Source organism: Penicillium waksmanii (genome assembly GCF_028829765.1).
Source record: "Penicillium waksmanii strain IBT 27052 chromosome Unknown utg000011l:1.0-400869.0:1.0-401085.0, whole genome shotgun sequence".
In the NCBI taxonomy this organism is placed as follows: Eukaryota; Fungi; Ascomycota; class Eurotiomycetes; order Eurotiales; family Aspergillaceae; genus Penicillium; species Penicillium waksmanii.
In genome coordinates, this window is record NW_026643257.1 from 291,691 (window position 1) to 308,786 (window position 17,096).

Consider the following 17,096-nt stretch of genomic DNA (forward strand, 5'->3'; position numbering starts at 1 on the left):
AGTACCAGTACCTATTTCTCTCCGAATATTTGAATCGCCCATAGATCTTCAATTTGTAGTCATAGTACAGTATTATTAAGGTTGCCGATCTCAGGAGGTCAGCATGAAATCGAGATAGGTGAGATATGCGATACCTAATGTCCGAGCTATATATTTCGGTATCTGTCAAGCTCTGTTTGGAGTTCCAAGGTTGATATCTAAATTATGATGTAGTCCGGGTCTAAGACTTTTTTTAAGACTTCTTGTTCTGCAGTTGATTAATCATGATCTCACTTCTACCAGCAGGTGGTATTTCTTTCACATACAAGTTAAGGCTCGGAGTCGGTCCCCTTCCAAGGTATCCCGAGGCCTACATCCTACTCCAGAGCTACGAATATTCGCCTCAGGAATCAATAAATGCCTTGCTTGCTGCCTCGCTCCGTCCTAGATCTCTAGTCCCTTTTCATCGCTCGGAACTCCCGTCACCAAGGCCAATCAATCGCGTGGCCTACGTGGTGATAGGGTCCTGTTGTTATACAGGAAGCGAGTGGAATATGAACGCGATCTTGAATCGGACCAAAAATAACAAGTTTCGGCACAGAACTGTACGGAGTCGCGATCGCATGAGATCACGATCGCGGAGTCCTGTGTCGATCCTTTTGTGGATCTCAAAAGGGGTAGCAGATCATTTCTGCATAAGGAGCTACTACTATTGTGCTCTCCGAGAAATTTCCCGAGCGAGACGAAGTGAATGTAATCCTCGAAGCGTGTTAACTGACTACTAGTTAGCCCTGCTAGCAAAACCCTGCCTAGACTTTGGGACGCGTCACACATAGCTACCGCGTAGCGATATTAATATTTAGGTTATTTAGGAATGTGATGGCCCAGATAAAAGCACCTCTCGAATGAAGTCCATTATCGGCGCTTTACGTCATTCAATGTCTCAGATCAAGCAGTGATCATCGTTCCACGACCCTGATTTCCTGCATCTGAATGCGATATGTATACGTGATCAAATCTAAAAAAAGTGATGCCGAATTATCACATTCAGATATAGGGGTGGTTCGAGTATTTAGAAATTCGGGAGTTGCCATATTGGTGGACTTGCTTCAAGGGCGTGGGCTTTTCAATCAAATACTCATACAGCTGCAGATTTGTGGAAATGGGTCTAGTGTTCGTGAAACTCCAGAACCAACGGAAACGGATACTGATAAAATGTTACCAGCTTGGAAGGGTCCCCTTTGAACTGGAAGGATTCCGAAAATGCCCGCCTACTCGCTCGCCGATATGCGGCAAAGGTTAGCTCATAGTCTAATTGCTCTCACTCTCGCGAACGCCCAACTGAAAGCTCTTGACAGCAAATCCTGGCAGTATGGCTAAAGCAAAGGCATCGACACGATTCCGATCCGCTATGGGGCGATGAAGTAGGTCACCAATAAATCATGATAACCCTGAGCAAATCCTAAAATTACAAATCATAGATAGAATTCTCGCTAGTTGATTTGGACGCGAAGCTGTCGCGAGCAACCATGCTCTTAGACCAGGAACGTGTTATTAAAAGCTGGGAGAAAAGGAACATTTGTCAAGAAAATCCGTGAGTGAATCATTCAAAGACGAAGTAAGAAAATTTCTTCTAATAAATGGCCAGTGGATTGCTACAATGGGAATGGGCGTCCTACGTTGTGGAATCAACCCCAGTGAAGCCATACTCAGGACGCATATCAGACTTAATCCATGTCGAGACAAATATGCGATGCAGGTATGGTTGAAGTCAATCATACGGGTTTTTATTTTATTCACTAATTTGCCTAAAAGCGAGAGCTAATTGAGAGCTTCCTTGGGCCGAATCAACATGCAATGTCTCTTTCCATGTTCCCCAGGGCCGGAGTAAAAGATACCTGGACAATGCCCAGCCCTCCAACTGAGATACGCAGCAACCAACCACGTTATACGATTCTGACAGAGAAATTCAAAATTCGAGCTGGAGATCGTGTGAAAACATGGCTTCCTATATACCGAGACCGCCTGACCCAGTCTCCGTTTGTTGATGAAGTGATAAGTGGACGTGAAAGAGAAGACCATGTGTGTCTGGAACAACTAGACATGGGAATAGGATGCTGTAGCATTCAAGCCACCTTTCAGACTTCTAATGAAACTGAGGCGAGATGGTTACATGATCAGTTAATTCCGCTGAGCCCGATATTTATCGCCATGACCGCCGCAACACCAGCCTGGAAGGGTTATTTGGTTGACTCTGATTGTCGATGGCAGAGATATGGGGATTTGGTGGACGATCGGTCGCCAGATGAGAAGCACTACATTGTATGTCACTTCACTTACTCCTTGTGGCTTCGGCTGAGCTGACACTGAATCCGCTGTATAGCCTCCACGATGGACATGGAAACAAAGTTATATCTCTGCGGAGCAACCATCGGGGTTGAAAAGCCACCAATTACTACATCCAATCGATAATGATGTCCGGGAATATCTTATTAAAGGAGGGATGGATGTTTTTTTAGCGGACCATTTCATATCCATTCTCACGCGAGATCCTCTTTTGCTCACCGAAGCGGACTTGGAAAATAGCGATCCCCCTGAAACGCGTCTTTTCGAAACTCTTTATGGTTGCGTTTGGCACCCCGTGAGATTCAAGCCACCAACTAGTGATCGCGGACCGGGTTGGCGAGTCGAATTTCGACCAATGGAAGCCCAGCTAACGGATTTCGAAAATGCTGCTTTCGCGATTTTTGCATATCTCGTTTCTCAGGCAATCACCATTCTTCGCCTGAAGCTTTACATTCCGGTTGAAAAGCTAGGCGAGGCATGGGCCTCATGTCAAGAGCGTGGAGCAGTCATTGATGGGCGCTTCTGGTTTCGCAAAACAGGATGGCTTTCTGATTCGGACCAAATCAATCCAGACATCATTCGCATGCTTTCACAGCACGGCTATCATTATAGTGGCGAGGAGAAATATGCTCAGATGACTGTCGATGAGATAATTAATGGGGAAGGTACTATCGATGGGTTTCCAGGCTTGCTATTGATGGTGCGTTGCTACTTTGAATATGTCGGAGTCCCCTGGCAAGAACAGGATCAGATCGCTCAGTACCTGAATCTCATTCGAGATCGAGCGAGAGGCACAAATCCAACTCCTGCGACTTGGATGAGAGATTCCATCGGCAACCACAAAGACTACGAGGAGGATAGCTATGTCAGTGAAACTGTATGCTATGATATAATGAGGGCTATTATCCGGTTGAACGAAAAAAAGACAGAATAGATAGGTTTGTTGTGGAAATTTTTACTATGTGGAAAAAATGCTTAGCTATCAACGTCCGCGTAAGAGCTTGCTGCTCTAAGCCTTCCTCCATATTTCCACAAAATAAATGGAATCGGACAACCGATGAACAGAGCTATGAAGGCCAAAATGCTGTTACCCCACCCATAGCCCAATGCTGCATACATATTTGGACTGAACAAAGGAAAACCGAAGCCCGTTAGGCCACGGAGGATATAAACCGTGCCATTAGCACTGGCAGCGTAGAGCGGGAATGTGTCCAGTAGATAAGCGCTCACACATTGGAAGACAATAGTTGCTCCCATGAGTGGTAATGCAATCCCAATATCAGGAACAATCCAATGAGTCTTATATTCCGCACTCCAGCCATACCAAAACAGGCCAATCGGTACAAGTAGTGACGCCGGCACCATCATTGGTAGCCGATACTCAGGCTTTTCTTCGCCATTATTCCGAGCGACTTGTCGACGATAGATGGGGTCGGTAAGAAAAGCACAAATAATCGCACCTCCTAGGTAGCCGCAACACGGCGCGATATAATTCAAAGTTCCAATGGAAAGGTCCATTTGGTACTTTTCTGTCCAGAGATCCGAGAAGCTCGATAGAAGGAGATAAATAATTCCGTAAAGATATCCATAGTAACAGGCTAAGCATTGGGCGATAGGCTGGGTGCCTAGGAAATATATCGCGCGGAACAGTGTTCGGCGATAACGCTGATGGAGAGATTCATTTTCGCTGTCAAATTTGGTTCTCAAGGTCCGAGATCCAGATTTCTCAGCCTCTTCAAACTCTGCGATACATTTCCTCTTCTTGCGCTCCAGTAGGGTAGGCGCATATGTCTCACGGGAGAATGTAAAGCACACCACCAGAGAAACTCCTGCAGCGATTGACGTTGTAAAAAAGCACCAGCGCCAGGAAGAGTATTCCGTGATAAAGCCACCGACAATTGGGCCGACACAGGATCCCAGAACGGGGCCCACGCTGACCAAAGCCACAGGTAGCCCACGTTCTTCTTTGCCAAAGACATCGCCAATGGTGCTGGCTCCCACCTTCAATAAATGTTAGGCGATGGTGTTATTGTGCAATATTTGAGTGAACTTACAGCCAACGATGTACTAGCTCCAACTCCACTTAAAAGTCGAAAAACCAACAGCTGGGTCATTGAATTCGAGAACCCGGCCGCAAGATTGAAAGCCAAGTAGAACATATTCCCTCCCTGTAGGATTGGTATACGTCCATAAAGCTCACTTAAGGGGCCGAACAGCACTGGCCCGAGGCAGTACATCAGCAGGAATAATGAGAGTGCCAATGGCCCCGTGATCGATGAATCGACATCAAATTCAGATGCAATTGTAGTTACCGCAGGTGTGGTGATCGTAGAAGAAAGTGGCATTAGAAACAGCGGAATAGTTAAAGAAAATGCGACCATCCATTTTCGACTTTTTGGCCAGTCATGAGGATGGTCTCCGTCAAAATCGATCAATACCTCCTCGGGCGCTGGTTTCATTGTACTTCCTTATTTTGATTTGGTATAGATTCGGGAGAAGTTGACTGCATAATAGCAGCGGGCGATCAAGTGGCAAGCCCTGATAAGAAGACTAGCCCCTAGGTACCATTTTCAATGACGATAGGGTGGATCGGATCGACAAAATAGGACAGGTTGCTCTGATCGCTGTCTTGAATACATAACCCACACAGGGCTGCCGATCGATTCCCCGATTCGACCCACAAGATGCCGATCAAGAGATTGTGGAAGGTTTCGGCCGACATCGCTGTTAAGCGGTCATGAAAATCAGGATTATCTCAATGCAATAAGATCAAAAGTTGTTCCTATTGCTATGTATAAATTAAAAATATTGTAACAATTTATTTCCACTCTCGTCAGCCTGGTTTATTCTTTATCCAAGTGTAGGACTCAAAGAATTTACGGTTCATCAAACATCTAAGCATATAACTAACCCAAAGAAGGCTGCCTTACTTCTTGCGAGGTAAAGCTACAATGACCTTTTCTGGCATCGGTTCGATCCCCATGTTCAATGATCCAGTCAGATGGGAAATCAGTCTTTCCCCACATTACCTCACCATGAGCTGCGGTGGCTAAGCAAGCATCATCTCCAGGTGGGTGACAGGCAGCCCTGACAGAATCACTGCGGGTTGCTGCTAGTGGTACAAGCGACTTCAGTCTTCGAAGTGCTAGCGCAATAAGCAAGACGCTCAGGAAAATCACAAGAATCCCAGCAGCTGCTAAAGGTACCATTAAGATGAACACGGGGCTGTTTTTGGCTATATATATTAGGTTTCCATTCTCATAGTAAGGAATGGTCAGACTAAAAAAGTAGCCTTGAGAGACAAGCCAGTCGATTGCAGTAATACTATCATCACTGGAACCCCATATTTATAAGGAACAGACAACCAGTAGGTTGAACGCTGTTGGCTGTTTTTCACAGGCCAAGTCACACGAAGTAGCAGAGGATTCAGTCCCTGGGAGTTATACTCTGCAGCTGAGAGCATTTCGGTCAGTGTACTATTGTATAAATAGTAAAAGATAGTGACAATCCATTGAGGGCAATTCGTCACGACAGTGAGCCGTAGCTCAGAATAAATGCTATTGAAGATACTATCCCCGCTTTGCCCTGATTTGAGTAGCGACGTCCAGATTTAACCCGAATTATGGTAAAATAGGTTGGCAATGAGTGCGATCAAAAAGTATAAGCTTCCTGCAATACCCCCAACCAGCCTGAAGTATGTCAGTTTTCAAGATAGTCGATACCAAAGCCAGTAAATTAGACTTACAGAGCGATATTTACAGTCCAACGGACTGGACCAGTTGCTTTTCCCCACTTGTTCTGCCGTGGCAGCCTCTTATACAAAATGGGAAAGTATTGCCGCTCTAGATATGTTGGAAAAGGCAGCCAGTCTCCTCTCCGAAGATGTCCAGCACATCCCATTTGTTGTGCGGTCTGGAGTTCCCAGAAATGATGCCATCGCATCGCCCACTGTGAGGAGAGGCGGTGCTTGTGATCGATAGCGCCGGGCAGCAAAAAGCATTGTGATCATTTTGACTAGGGTGCAGACAATAACAATGACACCGATAGTGGGGTTGTAGAACAGTTGGCAGCTTCCATTGGTCTCAAATGCTATGCACTCGGTCACATGCAAGAAGTTATCTTCGCCACGGTTGTAGCCAGCTCTGCATTGATGAGACTGGGTAGCTGCGGTATCCAAACTGTTTATAAAGGGAAAAGCCAAGATTTGGTTGTCGGAAGACCAGCCAGCGACACTCAGGACTGACACATCTCCTCCAGCACCCATACTTCGATTACTCGTCAGGAAGATAAAACCTTTGTAGCCGAGAAGAGGTTCGTTCTGGTTGGTGGTTTTCTCATAGCAGTGCCTGGTAGACATCCTCCCGCTTTTGAATTCTGCAATTTGCACAAGTTGTTGATTTCAGTCAAGGGGTTCAAATATTGGATTGCGATAGGGCCAGTTGAACCAACCTTCTCCTCATATTAATACCGTCCAATGGAGTCCATTGGAGCGACCACCTGGGAATTGGCCACAGTTAATGTCGGGACTGTATAGCTGGTTTCGATCTTTCGTTGAAGAAGATTACGCTTACAGGTACATATCAGGAAATTTGGGAATTATATCAAGCGTTGTTATGTCCAAAAACGTGAAGTAAGGTGGTTTGACTGCATCAGAACGTCCATCAGAACGTCCACTCATCTAGTAAAGCTTTCATACACGCAGCACCTGTTGCTGCGGCATACGGTTGCCAAATTTTATTTTTATGGCTGTCAGCATAGTCACACACTCCCTTGACCACCAGGCAGGGTAGACTATCCCACACTCCCACTCCCTCCATTTCAAAAGCTATAACATTATTATGCTTAGCAATGAGATCTCTATCTTGTCCAGATTTCATAACTGTATCCCCAGATGCGATAAGACCAAGATGGATAATCGGAGAAGGTGGATGTTCCTGACTAAGTGCAGCCTGAAGCCGCTTGCGTTGAACAAGTTTATCTTTGGAGCATTTCAATTCATGACACGATAGGTCAGAAACCTCGTCACAGACTGTTCCATTGCTGGAATGGGCACAGCTGATACAATCAATGGAATCATGATGGCTATGTCGATAAGTAGACTGGAAGAGCTCATCTTGCTCTATCCCTGGATATCGGGCGGTGTCATTGCGGAGGATCTGATCATTGGCTTTCAGATATTTCCTCATATTGTTATCAATTCGTTCTCGTGCCATCTTCGTTTTAATTTTCGAAAGGAAGCCCCGTACCGCCACATTAGGCCTACCAATGTCATCAGTGACAGATGTCTTGCGAAGGAATGCCCCTGGTACTCTTCTGCCAAAGTCATGCTGGATAATCCCGTCACTGACTACTACATCCCCGAGTATAATCTCTGCGTGTCCTTTCCCGTACGGAACGCCGCCACATATTCCGACCACTAGGGCAAGATTGATGTTCGGGTAGGTTGCTCGTACAGATGAAGCAGCTTGGGATGCAACGCTTTTGCCCATTCCCGGAAGGTGTACCAGAACTGCGTGGTGGTGACCTATTTGACCGAGGGTGTATGTGTTTGAGTCTCCTTGTGCGTTCTGATACATGGTAGAGTCTTGGAAAACCATGTCAAAAAAATCACCAACTGCATCGACTTCTAGCGGCAAAGCACAGAATATTGCAACCGTAAAATTTACCTTAAGAGGTGATGAAGCGGTAATCTTCGCCGAGATATCCTGTTTGAATATTGTCTCGCTTGAGGTTCTCGTGGGAAGACTTTGTATATCCAAGTCATCTCGGAACGCGTCGGATAACCTTTTCAATGGGACCACAATTTTCTCATAGAGAACATTCTGTCGGGCTCTGATTTCCTCGGCGTCTGAAGACTTCTGTATTGAGCCGCCGTTGAACAGCTCGGGATTGAGACAGTTACTAACAGCTTCTTCATACAGAGGATGCACGGTGTGTTTCAAATTACTTCTGTGGGCTGTTTCCCATGCCCATGCATAGTAATCATTGATCACGGTTTCACTCAATGGGCGAGCACTCTCATCACATTGAAAGGGCTGCTTGGCGGCGATCTCAATGAGAAGAATTCCTAGTGCAAGAATGTGTGGATATTGGTGCATGAGATCACTGGCATAATAATAGTCCATAGGCTTCACAGTCGCTCGAACCAACCTGGTCGTCAGGTACGGATGTGGCCTACCCTGACTTGTCGGGCCACATCTTTCGTTCAGCAATTGAATGGTCTCGTGGGTCCATGGTGTCATCATCCATGATGAATTGTAATATTGCCAGATGGACTTGGCAATAGTATAGGCTAGATGGGACTTACCCTTTCTGGAGATGTGGGGGATACTCTCAAGCCATTGCCCTAGTGAAAGACCTTCACAAGGAAAGATACCACGGCGTGGGCTGGGGGTAGGAGTTTCAATAAGCTTAAGCGCGTTTGACTGGACATAAAACTGAACAGGATGTCCAAGCGGATCATTAATCAATTTGCAGAATTCCCCCAGCTCAAGTCTCCTTATGCTTTGTGTCAAGAGAGGGTGATTTTGATATGGTGATGGACACCTACGGAATGAAGTAGCGAAGCCTACTTTCTTCCGCTTCTTCATTCCAGTCCGCCTGCGAACTCAACCCGAAGCTTTAGCTGTATTCGTTGGCTTCATTAGGGGCTGATCTGTCTCACCTTGGTACTTTCACAACTGACTCCTTCCACTGCACAAATGGTTGGGGATGTTCCTGAGGAGGATTGTTGGCTTTAAAGATGACTTCAAATGAAACATCTTCATCTCCGTTTTGTCTGTCGGTACTTAGTCGCACCCGCGTCCACTCCAGGTGACCCGTAAGGCAGTGACATGTAACATATGTCTGTAATTGCGTGTGGAGTGTTTCATTTAAGTATCCCGGATAACCAATATCACCGTCATCTTCGTATCTCTCCTCCATGGACAACAGATCGGTTTCGTCCACCGTTGAGCAATCCTTGATAAGGCGTAGAAGGGTGTGGTATTCCGGGCTTTGAAAGACAAAATTCACCAGGTTCGCTTGTGTCTCTTTAATCAAGTTCTCTCTTACTCTGGTCGTGGAGTCCTTATGAGCTCGAATTCTCTTCAAAGGTCGGTATCGCTCTGCCTCGGTCAACGACCTCTGCGCAGTGTGTCAGTGGAGGCTGTCCGATTGAATGTATAGGATAAAACCCACTGAACATGCTTTGTTGACGATCTCAAATATTTTCAATAGCCTTTGCCGCGGAGCTGCTGTTTCACTGATTGATGCTATCTGCTGGGATAGCAGGAACAACTCGCATCCTAGTCTACCATAGGCGTTATTCCGAGTCTGCTGTCCTATGACAATGGCCTGGTTGCTGATCCATGGCAGAACCTGACAGCCCAGATCCAGAAGATCTTCTTCATCCATGAAGCATAATGGAGATGAATTCATGCGAGATAATGTTTGGATTTCAAAAGAACGTAAAATAGGCGAGCGTGGTGTCATGTCGTGCGGGGTACCGGTGATATACATCACGTGGCGACCTGATCAAAATTCATCGAGAGAAAATCCAATAACTTAATCTGCACATTACGAGTTGTAGATGCTATGTTAAAGTCATGGCTGACCAAGTTGCCATATGCGAGGCAACACTAGCCTGCCATCAGGTATTCCGAGACTTGTGTGTTGTGCCTACCGTGGATGAATGGGCAGAGAGCTGTCTCGTTGACTTTAACTTGTGGGCTAAGGGGGCCGGCGCTTTAAGGGTTGGGAAGGCATCCCTCGATGCTCGACTATCCACAAACCTGGACGCAAAGATATTTTTGATAAACCTTCTGAGAATGCTGCAAGGGTTTTTGGAAAAGTGCGCTGAGATAGGTATTATCAAGATGTTCCCCTTATGATAAATAACAACTACTGACTTATTCACTAGGAAAAAAGGTGCAAAACAATACACCAGGATCTTCTGATCTATCCGAAGCTATAACAGATGTTAAAGATACCCTACGACAACTTAGCAGAATCACAATTTCGATTCGTAGAGCAGGTACGAATGCTCGCATTCAAAAAGCAGATGCTTCCTATGACCCTGGTCATCCACAGGTTGAAGCTTTATCTCAACACCTCCAGCTTCTATTACTAGTCAAACCTAGTGAAAGTGGCACTCTGCAGGCAAGGTCCTCTTCGCAGGGCATAGTATTATATTCATGTGCAAACAACGCTACCGCGATTGAGTCACAGACTTTGACCGCTATTCAGCACCGACTCATTGAAGCAAATTTGAAACGGAGAAATCGATTTTTGTATGCCCAGCGTCATGCGATGAAACTATCCGAGAGAGATCAGGTGCTCGCGAAATCGATAGCAGCACCCCAGAGCTTATCCTTGCCGCCAGCTCTCGACGCTTTCAAAGGGAGTACAGAAGAGCACAAGGTAGCGAGAGTATATAGTACAACTACCGCAACGGAGATACAAGATCCAATTGCGTTACCAACACATGTCAGCGCCCAACCGGCAACGACAGTCATCTCTGCAATTAGTTCTCGTGTGGCCTACCCACGGCCTCCTCCGCTCAGGGGCGATCAGAATGTATTCCAGTGTCCTTGTTGTTGTCAAACATTGCCAACATATATGAGCAAAGGAAGCCAGTGGAAGTATGTATAGATGATACCTTAAGGCTTTTATTTTTATGCTAATCATAAAACGATCTAGGAAACATCTCTCCAAAGATATTCTTCCCTATACATGTATTCTAAAGAATTGTCCTGACCCCGAAAAGCTCTATCACACCAAGAATCTCTGGTTATCCCATATGTTCACGAACCATGGAGGTACTTCTAACTGGATATGCCTTGCTTGCAATGATTCGACTACGCGTCCAGTTTTTTTTTCAGAAATCAGCGTTTATCGAACATCTAGAGGAGAGGCATTCCAGCGGTATTAAACCTCAGCAAATACCTATATTGGTCTCTGCATGGAAACGGAAAATGTCGATGTCAATCCATTCCTGCCCTCTCTGTGGCTTTGAGGATTTAGATTCAGACACTGTCTTGAATCATACTGCTGAGCATCTGCATTCATTCGCCATTAGGTCTTTGCCATGGGCACCGGGTGAGAATGAGTCCGGTAGTGACTTTGGCGATGACTATTTTGAAGAGCATCCTTATTTTAACACAGAAAAATCAGATAATACAGAAAGTGAACGATCAGGATGTTCCACGTCATCTGAGCAGAGTTATCCAGAAGACTTATATTCTCTGGGTTCTGACGGAGACGAAAACAATGGGTTGACAGAAGGGAACGTTCGAGATATATTAGAGAATCCGGATCTTGAAAAAGATATGTTGAAAATCTTCTTGAATGGCATTGAAGACAAGGGGGCCTTCGAAGAGACATCCCCACTCAGAAGCAGCAGAAACCTTGAGTCGGTTCTTTTCGGCGAGGACGAATTTGCAGAGGCCGAGGCCATGTACCGGCGAGCGTTACAGGATGGAGAGAAGCTGCTAGGACCAGAACATCCTGACACGCTCACCAGTGTCACCAAACTTGGTAACTTGCTTGGCAACCAAGGGAAATATGAAGAGGCGGAAGCAATGCATCGACGGGCGTTGGAAGGGAGTGAGAAGGTTTTTGGACGTGAGAGTCCTCACACACTTACTATTGTCACCAACCTTGGTAATGTGCTCTCTAGGCAAGGGAAATATGAAGAGGCAGAAACAATACATCGACGGGCGTTGGAAGGGAGTGAGAAGGTTCTCGGACCTAAGCATCCGGATTCTCTCATCAGTGTCACCGGCCTTGGTAATGTGCTCTATAGGCAAGGGAAATATGAAGAGGCGGAAGCAATGTATCGACGGGCGTTGGAAGGGAGTGAGAAGGTTCTCGGACCTGAGCATCGGGACACTCTCATTAGTCTCAGTAACCTTGGCAACGTGCTTGGCAACCAAGGGAGATATGAAGAGGCGGAAGCAATGCATCGACGGGCGTTGGAAGGGAGTGAGAAGCTGCTAGGACCAGAACATTTTACCACACTCACCAGTGTTAGTAACCTTGGCAATATGCTTGGCTACCAAGGGAAATATGAAGAGGCGGAAGCAATGCATCGACGGGCGTTGGAAGGGAGTGAGAAGGTTCTCGGACCTGAGCATCCGGACACTCTCATTAGTCTCAGTAACCTTGGCAACGTGCTTGGCAACCAAGGGAGATATGAAGAGGCGGAAGCAATGCATCGACGGGCATTACAGGATAGAGAGAGGCTGCTAGGACCAGAACATCTTAACACACTCACCAGTGTTAGTAACCTTGCCAACATGCTTGTCAACCAAGGGAAATATGAAGAGGCGGAAGCAATGAATCGATCGGCGTTGGAAGCGAAGGTGCTTGGACGTGAACATCCCGAAACACTGGCCAGTATCGATATTCTTTAGACTTTCTGGATCAACACGCGAAACGTGAAGAGGCTTCCGAAGCTCAGACTCGTATCTCTAGCATTTGGTATGAATGCAGCATACGTGAAGATAAAATAAACATGCTTGATTAATGCCCCTGCAGTACTGTATACCCATTAAAGTTTGATGCGGTCACAAAGTACTTATACTAGATTTATGTTTCCTTCAAGCTGGCCATCTTCGTGATTACCGCCTGTGTTTTCTCTTCCCTGGCCGCATCTGATCTGTTTTGGCCCTTCATCCCCTGTTCTCCGCCCCCCTTTATCTCCTTCACCTCCTTTTACTTTTATTCTCTTTTTATTTTATTTTGTCTTGTAGGTTGGATTCATCTCTTCTGAATGAATCTCCTGCTTGCAGACAGGGTTGTGGGGTGGCAGTTCCGTTTAGTGGCGTTAGTAATTTTCATACATTAAGTTATACTATGACTGTTCCCATTCCGTGTATTTCCCTTGTCAGTACTTTTGTTTATGTATCTTTCTGCTGCCTTGGAAGAATTCCTCCAAACCTGGTATATTATCAGCTAAGTGTAATTTGCCACTTTAACCATTCGTATTCTTTGTTTGGAAAGGGGTATCGAATAAGATCGAATAGTTATTGCTTTTACTACTCTTGGGCAAATGTAAGTATGTGAGTCGGGAGTGACGGCGCTTGAATGTGCAGGTACCTGGTGGACGTTTCATCACGCAGGGCATTTTATGTCACCGAGGTGGGGGTTACTCTACAGTTGAAAAATAGGAATTCATCATCTTCGATGTGCGAGTTCGATTGGTTTATTCTTTGATGCCTGATACGAACTACCAAGCTCGATGAATGGGCTTCGTTTAACCCTCCGACGTGCTGTACACTGAGATAAAGAAAAAGGTATTTAGTACTTGTGCCTCTTCAGTAGTCCCTCGTACAATCTCAGGGACCATTCGGTCCAACTTGATCCATTATGAGAAAGTAAGCCTCGACTTCATCAACTTTCGCAACTTGCTGCACTAACCTTGTATGCCTCTGAATGATCCTCTGCACTAAACACGTTTTCTGTAGCTGTCTCAAAGCTAGCAAAAAATCTCTCGGTGAATGCCAAATTGGCGTTCACCGTGGGCCTTCCATCTAGTTGAAGGCGTCCTTTCGTAGAAAGCGTGTATCGTCGAATGAATTTCTTTGCTAAGGTAATATTGGGAGCTGAAGATCCCCTCTCTAGCTTATAGCCAATTGGAACAGCCCTATAGTGAACAAGAAACCTGAGGAGTCAATAAAAATGGAAGTTTCAAAAAGAATATCGCGGCTACTCACACAATCCAAAGCTCAATATGCCTCTGATAAAGGGCTTTCACCTTACTAGCATGCTTATGCCTATTATGAATAGAACCCTCAGCGGAGTTCCTGGTGAGACTTAGTAAATTTTTGTTGCGGGTTTTGTCCTTCACTTGGTAAATCGAAGGTCTGAAGATGCATTCTTTATTTATCTCAAGACTGGAAATGGACGCAGGGTGAGGTTGAGGACTCAGGGTAATAAAAGTAAAAGAACTAGCCGGATTGTTGTAATTATGATTTCCCCGCGGAATTTCTGATAATCTACCATCCATGGGGAACCGGCCAGTACTTATAGCTCATCCTTGAAACTAGCAGCCGACGGAATCTTCCTATAGTAGCTAATATCAAGGCAAAAGGGGGCGTTAAACATTCCCAGGAACACCAGGCCCGACGCTCACACACAAACCCAGCCCGAACCACATTCAGTTCGCCCTCGGAGCAATACGCACGATGGGAAAATGTGCAGCCAATTTCCAACCCTTCCTCCACTAGACGCTTTATAGTGGTTATGATCATTCCTAGGATCAACAATGCCCACTTTCTAGAACTAACTAGAACTCCTGTGGGCAAAAAAATCTGCGCTATAAGAAATTTCGGAAGACGCTGGTACTGACCGATATGCTTTTGTTGGGTCTCGGATAAAGAACATTCAGATGGGATAATGAAATTAATAGTTCACGAGGACGTGGTGCCCTTATAGCTAAAATTTGAATTTGGGACCTCCCCGTACATGAGAAGTCAAATGATTTTGACCCAGATCATCCTGAATTGGATGACATTCTCCGCCTTCTTTGCCCCTGATAAGGAAATGACGCACTTGTTTGGTGACAGGGGATCCTCCAGAAAATGAGTGCAGCCCAATTATCGTCAACGCACTACCCATCACAGAATAGATGGAACTGTAGGGCCTTTCTCTTTCGGGTATGATCTAGGTTGAGTTGGACAAATGAGGGGTACTCCCGGAGCGCTCACTGAGCACGCACTGAGCATGCCTGAGTAGTCCCGGAGCACTCATTAACGTAATTCCCGCCCGAGTGAAACACCCGCCCGAGTGAAACACCTACCCCCATTAGAAAAATTCAAAATCGATTATCTCAACCAACACCTATTAATTCGGCTAAATATAGCGATTTTTATTAGGGGTGCACACGATAAAACGATATAACGATATCGTACCGTCGCTGGCGGTACGATATCGTTCCGCAGAAAAAAAAATTCGACGGTACGATATCGTTATCGTACCGTCAATTCAATTTTTTTACGATATTTATCGTTTATCGTACCATCAATATTGTTGTCTTGACGGTACGATACGATAAAGACCCGACGGTACGATATTATCGTTGCGATAATGCCAAGCGTAGTCATCTGACCTTAGTCATCGATGTTGACCAATAGGAGGTCTCTATTTGCGGCATGACACACCTCCGCGCTTAATATATATATATGCACCATGTTAATACTATTCATCTGATCTATATTCATGCCAGCAATAGATACAGTAGCGTACTATTGCAAAACAACTTTCCTCTGCTTGCCATACAAATTAGTATGGTAATTGAGGAAATCTTAATCAAAAAGAGTATTATTCTTCATGCTATAGGCTATTATATCTATATACTATTGGATTTGTGGCAATTTATTGCTACATGAAGCGGCCCGATATGACGCTATCACAAAATAATAGGATCTCGGCCGGAATAACTAATATTCCGGTCGTGCTAAGCCTAATTGGGCGAGAGCCTGCACGTCCGCTATGCCCGCCGAGACGGCCGAGTCGCTCGGACTTGCACGCCGGCCGCGAGCACCAATATAATCATCAAATTCAGCACCACTACGACGCGTTGTATCGCTCAAAAATGTAATAAAAGATAGAGTAGCCTCTATTTCCTATCTAGACCTAGTTCCGGTAGTCTCTAGCGTCGCGTGTTGATAATAGTTGCGTGTTGACTACGGTCATGTTGCGGAGGTTCCAAGATCAGCCACCTCAGACCCCAACACCACCACGGTCCACAATGCACTGAATCGCTCAAAAATACAATAAAAACCAAACAGCCTCTATTTCCTATCTAGGACTAGCTTCTATATACTACATAACATCGTCCATCAACATTAATATTCGCATCGTATCCGCACGCAACGACGTTCGTCGAACCTTTATAAGATCACGACCAGCACTAAATAGACGTTCAACAGATACCTCAGATGCAGAAATTGCAAGATAATCCCGTGCAGCTGCAGCCATCTGAGGCATACTATCACGACGATCCCGCCACCATTTAGCTAACCACTCTCGATCCCCAGATGGTTTAATATCAACTCGCGGTGTTGTAAAATACTCATCGATATCAGATCCAGCTGCCTTTCTGGCAATAGGTGCTAATCGCCCTAGCATTCTGACCTCAGGATCATCATGGATATCCAATATAGGATCAACAGAGACTATAAAGTCTTCATTAACTGACTCATGATGATACTTCTGATGCATATTCTCACGAATTGAATCAACAATCATTTGTCCAGCCCCATCACCAGATAGCTCACGAAGCAGAAGATCTCCCTTTATCCTCGGATCCAGAATTAATGCAGTATAATAAGCATCAGTCTCATCCATAAAGGCATAATACTTCTGATACTTACAAAACCACGATATATTGCAACTGCAATATCGTCATCTATATCTGCAAATAATCCTTGCTTCTCAGCTCCCTGGTTAAGCAAGTCATGAAGCTCGTAGTAAATAGGGATAGCCATGCTCATCTGAGGATGCTTTTGAGACACAAATAGCGTCAAATTATAGAATCGCTTGAGGACTTGATGAACCTGCGAGAGACGATACCAATCCTGCCTGGTGAACTGAGGAAGCTCAGTCTGTAATTTAAGATACCGATTGATTTGCGGTTTCGCTCCTAGGGCAGTGTCCAGCATCAAAAAAGTTGAATTCCAGCGTGTATCAACATCACATGGAATATATCGGTCAGAAAGCTTTATAAGAGCACACACACTTTTCCATGAAGCTCGTCGTTGGTTACTTCGGCTGATCTATATTGTAAG

General features: G+C 45.4%; 7 protein-coding genes across 7 annotated transcripts; 2 read left to right on the forward strand and 5 right to left on the reverse strand.

Annotated features, from left to right (window-relative positions):
• Positions 1-2,190: 2,190 nt before the first annotated feature.
• On the forward strand, positions 2,191-3,259 carry N7481_013461 (Glutamate-cysteine ligase catalytic subunit; the record flags this gene model as incomplete). Its single annotated transcript, XM_057272680.1, has 2 exons — positions 2,191-2,301; positions 2,363-3,259. 2 exons carry the CDS (start codon positions 2,191-2,193, stop codon positions 3,257-3,259), a joined length of 1,008 nt encoding a protein of 335 aa, XP_057115312.1.
• A 41-nt stretch (positions 3,260-3,300) lies between these two features.
• On the reverse strand, positions 3,301-4,784 carry N7481_013462 (MFS transporter; the record flags this gene model as incomplete). Its single annotated transcript, XM_057272681.1, has 2 exons — positions 3,301-4,326; positions 4,380-4,784. 2 exons carry the CDS (start codon positions 4,782-4,784, stop codon positions 3,301-3,303), a joined length of 1,431 nt encoding a protein of 476 aa, XP_057115313.1.
• Positions 4,785-5,231: 447 nt separating this feature from the next.
• Positions 5,232-6,682, reverse strand: N7481_013463 (uncharacterized protein; the record flags this gene model as incomplete). The annotated part of the gene is made up of 5 exons (XM_057272682.1): positions 5,232-5,658; positions 5,688-5,910; positions 5,941-6,014; positions 6,071-6,273; positions 6,341-6,682. The coding sequence occupies 5 exons, from the start codon at positions 6,680-6,682 to the stop codon at positions 5,232-5,234; spliced, it is 1,269 nt and encodes a 422-aa protein (XP_057115314.1).
• Positions 6,683-6,986: 304 nt separating this feature from the next.
• N7481_013464 (5'-methylthioadenosine/S-adenosylhomocysteine nucleosidase family protein) lies at positions 6,987-8,574 on the reverse strand (the record flags this gene model as incomplete). The annotated part of the gene is made up of 2 exons (XM_057272683.1): positions 6,987-8,430; positions 8,504-8,574. The coding sequence occupies 2 exons, from the start codon at positions 8,572-8,574 to the stop codon at positions 6,987-6,989; spliced, it is 1,515 nt and encodes a 504-aa protein (XP_057115315.1).
• Positions 8,575-8,985: 411 nt separating this feature from the next.
• Positions 8,986-9,720, reverse strand: N7481_013465 (uncharacterized protein; the record flags this gene model as incomplete). Its single annotated transcript, XM_057272684.1, has 2 exons — positions 8,986-9,450; positions 9,505-9,720. 2 exons carry the CDS (start codon positions 9,718-9,720, stop codon positions 8,986-8,988), a joined length of 681 nt encoding a protein of 226 aa, XP_057115316.1.
• A 1,913-nt stretch (positions 9,721-11,633) lies between these two features.
• Positions 11,634-12,719, forward strand: N7481_013466 (uncharacterized protein; the record flags this gene model as incomplete). Its single annotated transcript, XM_057272685.1, has 1 exon — positions 11,634-12,719. The coding sequence occupies one exon, from the start codon at positions 11,634-11,636 to the stop codon at positions 12,717-12,719; it is 1,086 nt and encodes a 361-aa protein (XP_057115317.1).
• A 3,412-nt stretch (positions 12,720-16,131) lies between these two features.
• On the reverse strand, positions 16,132-16,656 carry N7481_013467 (uncharacterized protein; the record flags this gene model as incomplete). Its single annotated transcript, XM_057272686.1, has 1 exon — positions 16,132-16,656. One exon carries the CDS (start codon positions 16,654-16,656, stop codon positions 16,132-16,134), a length of 525 nt encoding a protein of 174 aa, XP_057115318.1.
• Positions 16,657-17,096: the final 440 nt, after the last annotated feature.